Source organism: Cucurbita moschata, unplaced genomic scaffold, assembly GCF_002738365.1.
Source record: "Cucurbita moschata cultivar Rifu unplaced genomic scaffold, Cmos_1.0 Cmo_Scf00024, whole genome shotgun sequence".
NCBI lineage: Eukaryota > Viridiplantae > Streptophyta > Magnoliopsida > Cucurbitales > Cucurbitaceae > Cucurbita > Cucurbita moschata.
Window position 1 is genome coordinate 3,139,501 of NW_019268540.1, and position 12,853 is coordinate 3,152,353.

The following is a 12,853-nucleotide window of genomic DNA, read 5'->3' on the forward strand; positions in this document are numbered from 1 at the left end:
TTTTTTTTTTTTTTTTTCTATAACTATTTTATTTTAATTATTAAAAATATTTTTAATTTTAAATATTTGTTAGTTGCTTGATATGCATGATAAATGCACGTGGAATTTTGTTTTTTATGGTTTGTACTCAATAATTTTGTTTTTAGTCTTTGTTTTTTAAATAAAATTATACAAAATTTTAAGGATAAATGCAAAATTTTAAAACTATTTTTTTCCAACACTAATTTGATAAAATAGTATAGTTAAATTATTAATCATATAATAAAAATATATTTAAAAATTAGCATCATAAATTTATTATTTTACATTTATTTTTTTTTAATTACTTAAATTTGAAAACACTTGTAAAGTTGTATTTGAATTTCATAATTTATTATTATCTTAAAAATATTTCAAAGAAATTGGTATTTTCTGGTATTATTATTATTATTTATTTATTTAACAATGAATATATTTGAACTTTTTTCTTTTTATTTTTCTTGAAATTTATTAGGATTTTAGAGACTAAATTTTTTATTATAATTGTTTTAAGAATTTTTTGGTGTAAAAAAGAAAAAGAATCTTTTTAGGTTGACGAAAATGGTTATTAGGAATATATTTTTAAAAAGAAAAAGAGAAAATTTCTTCGTTTTATTTTTCATCTTTTACTCGTATTAGAAGTGTTTATATGAACGGATAATTCAATTAACTTAATTATCTAAATTGGATTGAGTTAGATTTTCTTTCGGCTTTGGTTGTGATGAATTTTTTAAAATTTAAAAATTTGTTCGGTTTGTGAATAGACATTTTTTGGTCGGGTCAACTCGACCAACCCGAAAATAAAGTTATAATCTATTCCTACTCTATCTTACTTTTAAAAAAAAAATTAAGAATATTTAACGTTTGTAAACAATTTTAACGATGGATTGTAACTTGTAAATGTTTTATATTTAAAAATTTATGAGATTGGGTTGGGTTGGGTTGTAAACTTTATTTTAGTGGCTCGGGTCACCAACCCAATCAACCTACAATTTTAGGGTAGTCCAAAAGATATTTCTGATCCAACCCAACGTGTATACAACCTTATCAATTATATGGCTCAAATAATAGTTTTATAAGAATGGTCTACGATCGTACTCTTGCAATAGCGGGATAGTGGTTGTGCGACACTCGTTCTAACCAAGCGAATAAGTCAACCATGAGAAATTTGGATGTTATGAATAACGTCGGCGTATGTTCGGGGCTCGAGTCACGTTGCGAAAAAAGATTTTGAAAACGTGCACGAGAAAGTATATTTGAAAACGATTTGAAGAATTAAAAAAAATTACCATAAATAAATTAAGAAATACGATGACTTAAAATAATAAGTTAGAAAAAGGAGGAAAGAAATGGAAAGGGATATGTTATAAATTATAAATAAAAAAATGGCAATTTATTGGATAAGGGCAGGGGTTAACGTAACCGTGTGGTCAACGTCAGAAAGTGAAAGGCGTGGAATGGGAGTGGGGACCACAACCCACGTGTCGAAAAATACGGCAATGTGTATGCGGTAGATAAATCCAAAATCCAAAAGGATGGTGTTGTAATTCAAGCTGTGACGATGCTAATTTTGACAGCTGGGTAACCGGCAGCCAAAAAAAACAGCCAAGGTCCACGCTACTTCCGTTGTTCCTGCTTCCAAACAGTCTGCCCCGCTATCCATCCCTTCTGCTTTCCCATCTAATCTTTTGTTTCTTAGTTATTTATTTATTTTATTTTCTTAATTTAAAATTATTATTTTAAAACGATCTTCAGAGTAAGATTCAAATCTCATCTTATAACACTATACTTAGAATTTAAAATCTAGATGTAGCACTTGATAATCCCGACGTTACTATGCATCACTTGCAACATGACCACGTTAGTCTTTTTAGGATGTTCCCAACATTAGGATGTCAACAGGGCAAAGGTATGAAATATAATTCCCGTACTCAAATATGACGATGTTAGTCTTTTTAAGATATTCCCAACATTAGAAGTGTCAACAGGGTAGACGTACAGAACATAATTCCCGTCCCCAATCTCGTTTAGTTAACGGGATAATGACTATGTTACTCTTTTTAAGATGTTCCCAATATTAGAGATGTTAACCGGACAGAGGCACAGGACATAATTCTCGTCCAAATATGACCATATTAACCTTTTTAAGATGTTCCCGATACTAGAAATGTCAACAGGGCAGAAATAGGAACATAATTTATGTCCCGAATTCTAATAGTTCATGGAAATAAATTTCTCTCGACTCTAAAATTTAGGATTTTGGCGATAAATTAAAAGGTATTGAAAAATGAAATTTGGAAGTTTATAAGAGAGGAAGCAAAATTGAGTTGATCAATCTCATGGATTTGGATCAATTTCTCTCCTTTATTGCCTTATCTCCGTTTTTGTAATGGAAAATTCAAATTTTTGAGTTAGTTAGATTGGTGACTCGAACAACTTGGATAAAGCTCACAGGGTTAGTTTGGGTCATGATTATTTATTATTATTATTATTATTTAAAAAATTCATATTTATCTACAATACACGATTTTAATAACTAAAATCTCATAAAATTCAAATACCAAACATTCATACTTCACAACACATCGACGACAATGTCAAATATTCTTAATTTTCATAATAATCTTAAAAATTAGATTCCGTTAAATTGAGTTATAATCCTATTTTCGAGATGGTTGAGTCGACCTCACAAAAAAAATGTTAACTCGGCAAACCAACAATTCAACCCAACCAAAAAAAAAAAAAAAAAAAAAACCAATTGTTTTATGATTTGGTCAGTGTTTATAGGTTGGATTGGGTAATATGAGTTGATCAGATTATTGGGTCACGTGAACACTCTTAACCATAGAGATGAAAAAAATGTTGATATTTTCGGAAATTATTTTAGTTTTATATTTTAAGTATTTAAAAATATTTATCCATTTAAAAACATTTTTTAAACCCTTCAAAATTTCAAATTCACACTCAATCATTAACTTTCATTTACTTCATACAGAAAACTTATCAAATACATACATACATATAATATATATATATAAACATTTGAAATAAAAGTAATGTCCTCATAAAGGATATTTATGTCCTCAAAGCAACCACTTTGGATAATTGTTAATATTTTCTTTTTTTTTTTTGTTGGTATGGTGACTAAAGTTTTCAACATAATATTATGTTTTTTTAATAAAAAAAAATTAAAAAAAATCATATTTAGATAATTTTTCTACAAAAAGTTTTGTTTTGTTTTTTTTTTTTTTTTGGGAAATTTTTTTTTTCTATGGGTTTTCATTAAAAAAAATAATAATTAAAAAAAAAGGAAAGAAATAAAGTTATTTTTCTATTAAAAAAATGAGTAGTTAATAAAACAATTTTGGAAATAATAGAAAATTTTTCTAAAATAAAATTTTAGGCTTAATTTAATAAACCCTAAAAAAGATAGCAAAATAATAAATTTTGAAATGTATAAATAAGAGCATTAATGGGATGTTGATGAGTCGCCATTTTGCATTGCCCCCACTTACTTTAGGGTTTTGAGGATTAAAAAAAAATTAATAATTTAAAAAATTCAGATTAAAATCAAATAATTTTTTGCATTTATTCTTTTAAATGTATTTATTTCGCTCTTAAAAATAATTTTTTAATTATTTAGAAGGTAATTTTTTAAAATATAAATTTTAATTAGATATTTAAAAGTAAATTCTTTTATTAAAATTAAAAAATTTATGATTGAGTTGGATATAAAACATGTCTTAGTCTGACTCAACTCAATCCCAAAGTTCAAAATCATGAGCGTAAATAATTCAATATGACCTTAGTTTAACCAACGTACAATTTTTAATTAGTAAAAAATATTTGACATTTTAAAAATGATAATACAAATCTAAACCAACCTAGTTAAAAAAATATGCATATCTAACTTTGTTCGATTTTTTCTTTCATTTTTATGTTAAAATAGCTCAAACAACGCATGATTTTATATCGATTTGAGAGATAAAAGTACAATTCGATTGTAATAGCCTAAGCCTATCGCTAGTAGATATTGTCTGTTTTGGTTCGTTACGTATCGCCATCAGCCTCACGGTTTCAAAAGCGCGTCTGTTGGAGAATGGTTTCCACACTCTTATAATAAATGTTTCGTTCCTCTCTCTAACTCATGTAGAATCTCACAATCCACCCTTTGGTGGGCGTAACATTCTCATTGGCATACCACCTGGTGTCTGGCTCTAATACCATTTGTAACCGCCCGAGCCCACCATTAGCAGATATTGTCCACTTAGGTCCATTACGTATCGCTGTCAGTCTCATGATTTTAAAACGCGTCTATTAAGGAGAAGTTTCCACACCCTTATAATATTTCAAATATGGGCTTTCACACGGGCGTGTGTATAAGTGTAGATACAAGGTTTACTATCTTTCGACAATTGGGCACATTCGTGATCAAGTATAGATGGCAAGATCTACCCTTAATGATTCATTGGATGACATTGGGACACATTGATTGTCCTTAAATTTAGGGTCCAAAGTTTTGTTCTTATCACATGGAGGGCTTGTTTCTTTATTACCAAATGCCTCTAAACGTAGGGCTCCTTTAGGACCCAATTCCAAGGCTAGTGGAGCACTTTGACTTTTGTGTCCTTTCTTTGACTTTTTTTTCTTTCCAATATTAGCCCTATAGACTCCTCCTATGTTTAAAACTTTTAAAGGTATCAAATATGGATAAGTCCTATGACTAGTAAAGTAGGTATAATCGTAATTTTATCCTTAGCACGATTTCCTTGAAGTAGAGATCTCAAGAATAAATTTATACCGGTTTATATCATATCAGTGTAAAGATAAGTGAATCAAATGTTATTCGGTCATCAATTCTATCTATATTATTTTATTTGAGTAAAAATTTGAAAGTAAAATATATTTTAGGTTAAATTAATAAGACTATTTTTAATTTGCCTAAAAAATACTTTTGAATTTTCAAAGTTTTAACACCAAAAAAATATACATTCGAAAATATCTTTTCGGTAAGTTTTGGATAGAAACTGTTAATACTTTGTTTAAAAACTACACTTAACCGTCAAATGTATTTTAAAAAATGTCATTATTTTTTAAAAGTTTCATTGATACTCTTAAACTTTTTTAAGAACTTAAAAAATACTTTGAATGTTAGTATATAAAAATACCATGAACTTCAAAAAACAACTCTTATATCCTTAAATTTTTATTAAAAAATTTTTATTGTTTGTACTCCTAAAATTCAAGAGAAATATGATCTATAAAATGTAAATGAACAGTTTTCATTCATATATTAACCGTACAAATATTTTAAATATTTTTTAATTAAAATTAAGGGTGTTTCATAGGTACAACCTCACCGAAAAGTGGGCCGTCTTTCTACGCTAGACCCTAAAAGGGAGTGAATTGTGATATCTCACATTAGTTGGGGAGGAGAACGAAACATCCTTTATAAACACCTCTGAAATTTTAAGGGTATTTTTGAAACAAAAGGTTTCAATTCAAAACTAACGGTAAAGGTATTTTTGAAAATTTTTAAAAATTTAAGGGTACTATTGAAACTTTTACGAGTTTTAAGAGAATTTTTTTTAGATCAAATATAAACGGCATGAACAAAGTATACTCGATCAATCATGATACAATCATGATAGCCATTATGAAAGAATCATGAAAACTTTGAAAGGCAAAGTTGACGTTAAATTTGAAACAATTTGATGATTTTCCAAAGAAAAAAAAATGTGGAAAAAGAACTATCTAAATTGATAAATGGAAAAGTGGGTCCCATGAAGTCTGTTTCTTTGACATTTGTCGCATTCCCATTGGCCAGTTTAATGCAACTATGAAATCAACCTTTTGAAAATCTGTGTGAACGTTTGAAGTTGAAAGGAATCCAATTCTATGCTCAATCATGCATTACCAAGAAATCTAAATTTTCATGATTTTTAAACACACAAGTGTTTGTGTTTGTGTTTGTTCTCATCAATTTGGAAAAAGCTGAACGAGATTGGAGAAAGATTCGGTTCATTCACATGTTCATCGAATTTGAAATCTTAAAGTTCGTTTAACAAAGTATTCGAACAGGAAAGATTTCATGTACAGATGGAAACCGCTGCGATGTTTGAACTGTTCGACATAAAATTAAAAATTAGAGACTAAACTTACCATTTTGTTGAAGGTGAAATTGAACCATAAAAGTAAAACTTTAAGGACTAGCAAAATCAAGGACGAAATAAGGCAAAAAGTATGACACGAAATAAACGAAGGAAATCGGGTAATCAAACAGGAACCTTGGGCAAAAGCACAAGTTCCTTGGTCGGCCTAAGGCACACACTAATCCAGCCCAATCAATCCTCTTTTGACCTAATTCAGAAAGAAATCGAGAAAAAAAAAACCCAATAGGACCATGAAAATATTCTTCTTCAACTTGAAAAATGTAATCACTTTCGAATTTCTAAAATTCCTGCTACGCTAAATTTCTTCCACCTAAATGATACATTAGAGTTTACGTGGCAAGCACTACATCGATTTACAGGTTTGAAAATGACCATTTTTTTTTTTCAAACCCGAGTCGGTATGCGAGAAAAAGGAATGAGAATATATGGTTTTGTGGGTTTTTGTCAAATCCATCCTCACAATATAAACAAATATTATAAAAAATAGAAAGGAAAAAAGGAATAATATTATGTCTAAATCCAAACAAGTCCTCAGCATTCATTGACCCAAATCCAAAATTATTGGGGGCTGAAAAGCCATTGGTCTCTTAACCCACAAAATTCCTTCAAACAATGATGCCTTCCAATTCTTTGCTTTTTGCTTTGAAAACAGATCGATGGGTTAGCTTTATCCAACTTCTTTTAAGGCACTGTTTGGGCTTTGGAGGAGCTTACATTTGTCATCCCTCCACTAGCAGCCTATTTGTTTTCTCACTGCTTTTCAAGTATCTTAGTTTTTGGATAGATGTATAATGCTTTAACGAGTTAAGTTATAGTTATGTTCATGTTGACGGTCTAATTTCTTCTTCGGTTGTAGGATTAAGTGGATAACTCTAAAACAAAACTATTCGTAGCTTAAGGAAATCGAGACTGGTTCAAAATCAAATGAAAGGATCAATCTTATCTTCCACTGAGCCATTAGTCTATTCTTGATTCTCTCATTTGGGAGAAGACTAATAAATGCTAGATTTTCCTTAGAATCTAGACCGCTAAATCTTCTATATGTGGCTATAAGATATGAATGTAGTCAAAAGGGTGTCTATGTTAAAATATCATCACTAGTTCAATAGGGTCAAACCCAATAATTGTATGAGCCAATTGTCTATGTATTTTAGGAATAAATTGCCTAGTCTCTGCTATAATACCTCTCCACCCTACAAATGTTTTCATCTCAAGAAATACAATCAAAGCACAAGTGTACAGAGTGTCTTGTAATCTTTCTTAATTGGTGTTAATAAAGAGTGCGAATACTTCTCACAAAAAAGTTGTTCATACACGTTTTAGAATGGCACAACTTGGATCGTTAGCGAAAATACCAGAAGATTATGCAATAGGGTAATGGGGCACGGTATAAAGTAACAGTCATAGAGTTAAAGATACCAGAGGATTATGCATAGGGTGATGGGCCACGGTAGAACAGTATAGGAGCATCTAGAGTTGAGCTGTAGTCCAATTCTAGAAATTGCAAGCCATATGCTAGGGAGGTAGAGCTCCTCCTCGAGCGCCAAATCATTTGCGATATTCAGATAAAGCTTGTGGGGGGTGGGGTCAATGGTCAAGAACACAGTTTTCCTGTCAAATACAATAATATAATACAGGAATTAGCAATCGTGAGGAAACGAAAAAGTAGATGTATATACCATGTTGCTAATGGAAATTGAACTGAAAATTTGTTGAATTTAGATTTGGTTATGAGTCGAGTTGGTCTTACTGAGATCGACTTTTAAAATCAACCATTGCACGGTTGATAATTGAACCCTCGGCTTTTGAAATAGTAAGGCATCTAATCTACTGAACTAAGTATATTCCTAAGTCTATCCTTGAACCAATAGCATTCTGCATTCTTATGTAAGCAATTTGAATGAATGGTGACTGCTGGGATTATGCTATTTACACTATTTTGAGATGTTCTTTGCAGTCAATTAGATAGAGAACGGAAAAGGGTGCGCTTACACGTCAACACGATCATTTAGACTCGAGACCATCAAGAAACTCTCCTTGTAGTGAAAGATACTCAATGCCACGTCACGAGACACAACTTTTGAACGATATGCAATCTACCTTGAGCCTGAATAAGCACAAAACTTTGGAGTTATAAAAAGTGTCATCCAATAGAACAAATCATTTTCCGTAAAAGAAGCAAGCAATAACAAAAGAAACAAGTAAGGAAATCTTCAGTTTGAATTCGTAGTGTGATAAATTAATAAAGTCTACCTGAAGACTTGAGAAGCATGGCCTGCTCTAATGAAGGTAGAGATCCATTGAAAAAACGTAACCATGCCCCGGGTGGCAGAAGTGTGGATCTTCCGCACTAGGGAAGTGTTAGGCACTGTTTTTGTAACATCCCAAGCTCACCGCTAGCAAATATTGTTCTTTTTGGGCTTTCCCTATTAGGCTTCCCCTCAAGGTTTTTAAAACGCATCTGCTAGAGAGAGGTTTCTGCACCCTTATGCTTCGTTCTCCTCTCCAACCGATGCGGAAATATCTCCCTAGGAGACGTGTTTTAAAAATCTTGGGAAGAAGCCCAAAAGAAAAAGCCCAAAGAAGACAATATTTGCAAGCGGTAAGCTTGGGATGTTACAGTTTTCTTGTCGAGCCAGATTCTATTAAGGCCCACCTCTTTGCATCAAACCAATAGGATATAAAAGGGATGCAAGAGGATCAAAAAGTTTTGGTACATGAGAACAACATAAAATCAGCTGGAAGGAAAAGGCACTAAAAAAGCAAGAGATTTTCTTGTGTAGGCAGAACGTGGCGTTTCCAAAGAAGCATATATACGACAGGAGAACTGAGTGACATGCCAACCTAATCTTTTGAATCTACATCACATGTGGCAGGAGAACTGAGTGACATGCCAACCTAATCTTTTGAATCTACATCACATGTGGAGTAGGAAGATTCAAACCTAAAACCTCTTGAAATTAGTAGTAACCGTTGAGCTATGTTGAACGTGGCGTTTCCAAAAATCATAAATAAGCACTAATTTATCTTGTTGTCTCTACCGACAATCAACTTATTTTCCAATCTTTGAGCAGCCTCAGTCATGCCATGAGTCTTTAAGGCATGAACCATTGTAGCAAATGTAATGCTATCAGGAACACATCTATTCTCTTTCATTTCCAAGAATAACTCTCCCATCTTTCTCACATCACCAGCCTGGCCATACACATTGATAAGGCAGTTAAAAAGAGGGGTATCCAGTACCACATCAGAATTTTCAATTTGCCTCAAAATTGAATCAACTTTCTCAATATTACCAGCTTTACCATATGCATTAACAAGAGAACAGTAAGTTACAGAGTTAGGCTTCATTCCCTGATGTTTCATTTTTCTGAAGTATTCTTCCATCCTCTTAACATTTCCAGCTCTTCCAAACACATCAATGATTGTATTCATAGTAACAATTGTTGGAGAGAAAAAGCGTTTTTCCATGAAATTCAAAACCGACACCATCTTGTCATACATTCTAGCTTTCCCGTACGAGCTGATCATAGTATTGTATGTCCAATCATCTGGCTCAATTCCCATCAGCTGAAATTCATTATACCACTTCTCCATCTTCTCAATCTGCTCACTATTTCCATAAGCTCTGATAAAAGAATTGAATGTAATCAAATCTGGAAGGCAGCTACCACTTTCAATCATTTCCAATAACAAGCTTTCCATTTGCTCAAACATTTTAGCCTTTCCAAATCCATTAATGATAGTATTGTAAGTGACCGTATTACATGTAATCCCGAGATAAGACATGTCAGCAAGTATGTCCTTCAGAAGGTCAAGACGACGGAATCTTGTGCAACAATCAATGAGAATTGAATATGTATGTACATCTGGCTTGCAGTCAGAAATGGATTTCATTTCATCAACTGTTTCAATGGCCTCGTGAAGGAGGCCACTTCGACCATAAGCACTAACAAGAGCAGTGTAAACATCAATAGAAGGTTTCAACCCCTCAGACAACATAATCTGAAACAGCAAGCTTGCTTGCTCAGGTTGCCTGCACTTACCCAGCATCATCAACAATTTTGTGTATGTTTTGCATCTTGGTTCATACCAATGTTGCTGGCGAAGTAGGCCAAAAATCTGAAAAGATATACAAAATTATTTGGTCATAACTCTTATTGTTGAAATACGACGGTAAAATCAGTTCATTAGTAATGAGCTTTTTCATTTTCATCATGGAAATGCTGTATCAATTTTTTGTTTTCTCAATTGAATTCAAAAAAAATGAAGGAAAGAAATTTCTCAAACCTATATGAGCCTTCTTTGGATGGATTCTCGGTTGTTTGGTTAGCTGCTACCTTGAAAGCTCTTGTAATAACCCCCTTGAATAAGAAGTTCTTCAGAAGCTCCTTCTCAAGAAATATTTCAAATGGGTTTAAGCGATCACTAACAAGACGGGATGCAAGGGTTCTGAAAGCAGAAACAAAGCAAACATGGCTCTTTGGGCAGGCTGGGAATGGGAGATATCAGAAACAGAAATGCCTCTCTCTTACCAAAACAGCTATAGAGGTTTTTTCTTCAGGAGAACACCACCGTACGGTGACATATCATCTCAAATAGTGATAGCCTGATTCCATCATGAGAGAAATTTCAGGTAGAAGTGTTAGGAATCACGGGCTCTCCACAATATGATGTTGTCCACTTTGAGCATAAGCTCTAATGACTTTGCTTTTGGTTTCCCCAAAAGACTTCATACCAATAAAGATGTATTCCTTACTTATAAACCCATGATTTTTCTCTTAATTAGCCAATGTGGGACTACTCTTTTCAATAATCCTCAACAAGAAGAAGTTTCGGCCAATGGGTTGAGATTGCTAAAACAAGAGCTTTTCTGAAGAAAGGTATAGCCTCTACAGTTTGGGACATTTAGTCTTTCATTTCCTAAGATTTACATAACTTCCAGTGCTAAAGACTTCTGGAAGGATATTGAGAACACTTAGAATTTCACAGAAAAGTAACCATTCAGTCATGGAATTGGAGTTGGATGAGTGATCTCTCCTCAATGACAGAGTAGAAATAGTTCATTTTAGCCGCAATTCATGTAGAATTCGTACTTCATTCATATTCAAGTTATCAGCTCGTAATAAAAGATTAAGTTTACGGTAATTCACTGAACTTACTTTTGAGTTGATTGATGATTTTATACACTATGAAGAATACGTAAGAGTGTGAAAGCAATTAAAGATTAAATTTATCCTGACTCATCGATTTAGAGCTTTCGTTAAGAGCCGTGATTCAACATTCTTCACATATAAATCCAACAAAGACAGAAAGAGTATTCTTAACTACATAGCAATCAATTCCAATCAGTTCCAATCAGTTCCAATCAGTTCCAAGCATTGAAAACGAAGAAACAGAAAAAAAAGATTAAAGAAGAAGATCGAAAAACCTTAAGAGTGGTTTCCCAAAGATTCTCCTGAATAGCCTCATCGAGAGCCTCGAGAACAGCTCTCGGCCAAAGGTTATTGTACTTTTTGGAATTGGCTTTTCTCTCAATAGCTCTAATAGCAGCATCTTTCCTCAGAATCCGAGACAGGCCTTTCTTGGGATCTCTCTGTAGGCCGTCGGAGGACTGGTCGGAAGTCCGGTTAAGTTTCCGTGAGCGGGAAGAGGAGATGAAGAAAGGAGTGGGGTTTATGGAAGCCATTGAAGCGACTGTGGAGGTTGGGGGAAATGATAACCAGCCGAAGATTGGGGCGTTGTGAAGGTGAAGGTGAGGCTCCATTGGCGGGTGAGACTTGAGAGTGTGGAAAGATTTTTTTTTTTTTTTTTAATTAAATTATAAATTATTTCACCTATTAATTTATTAATCGAAATAATAATAAAAAATTAATGACTATTTTTTTTTAATAAAGTTATCAAATTTTGTAATTATAATTTAGACTTATATTAATTTTCTATTTTGTTTATTTATTATAAATGAAACTATTTTGTTTATTTAGTACATATAGATTAATAATTTATATTAAAAAATAAAAAATTATATATTAAAATTTTATTTAAAATAATAATAAATTAAAAAAATTATCTAAAGATAATTCTTATCTAATTCGAGCAAAAGAATTATATTGTTGATCAATGATATGATATAATATGAACTCAGGTGTATTTAATCTAACAACTTCATTAAATAATTAGATTATATAATTTAAACTATTCAATAAATAAAAAATAAAAAGAAATTTATTTAGATTATTTATTGATCAAATATTGTAATAATTCTATAAATAATATCAGACTAAATTAAATTTGAATAATTATAAGCCGGTAAGAAAATTATATTTTATATTTAAATATTTTTCTTAAAGGAAAGTTTTAAAGTAGAGAGTGATAAGCACCAACAATATTGGATTTTACGGAGCTAGAGGTCATTCTAGAATCTTGCTAACGTTCACAAAGAAAGCTAATTTAACGAATTCATTCCATCCAAGAGCTGGTTAAGAGATGAATGACTCTTAGATCGAACTTGGAATCTATGATGGTCACTCTTAGATTCCAAGATGACTCACTCTAGAATTAGCTTCATCAAAATTAATTCAATGAATCGGTTTAAACACCACACTCATAGCAAGATTTGAAAAAGAATAACACCAAAAAGGTATCAAGAAAACACGAAGGTT

At 32.0% G+C, this 12,853-nt stretch overlaps 1 protein-coding gene across 3 annotated transcripts; it reads right to left on the reverse strand.

Moving 5' to 3' along the window:
- Positions 1-7,435: 7,435 nt before the first annotated feature.
- Positions 7,436-11,993, reverse strand: LOC111461045 (pentatricopeptide repeat-containing protein At3g53170). 3 transcript variants are annotated; one of them, XM_023104475.1, is made up of 5 exons: positions 11,623-11,993; positions 9,090-10,313; positions 8,445-9,035; positions 8,184-8,298; positions 7,436-7,802 (listed from the first exon to the last, which is right to left on the reverse strand). In XM_023104475.1, exons 1-2 carry the CDS (start codon positions 11,956-11,958, stop codon positions 9,210-9,212), a joined length of 1,440 nt encoding a protein of 479 aa, XP_022960243.1. In that variant the 5' UTR covers positions 11,959-11,993; the 3' UTR covers positions 7,436-7,802; positions 8,184-8,298; positions 8,445-9,035; positions 9,090-9,209. The 3 variants fall into 3 exon arrangements, with proteins under 3 accessions (XP_022960243.1, XP_022960244.1, XP_022960242.1); XM_023104476.1 differs by having other exon boundaries at positions 8,445-9,018; positions 9,074-10,313; XM_023104474.1 differs by having other exon boundaries at positions 8,445-10,313.
- Between the last annotated feature and the right edge of the window lie 860 nt (positions 11,994-12,853).

Bases quoted from the DNA above. Each gene is read 5' to 3' on its own strand.
- LOC111461045 (XM_023104475.1), bottom strand. From the start codon at position 11,958: ATGGAGCCTCACCTTCACCTTCACAACGCCCCAATCTTCGGCTGGTTA. The intron at 10,314-11,622 runs GTTTTTCGATCT...ATATCTTTTCAG, and splicing joins TTTGGGAAACCACTCTTAAG to ATTTTTGGCCTACTTCGCCA.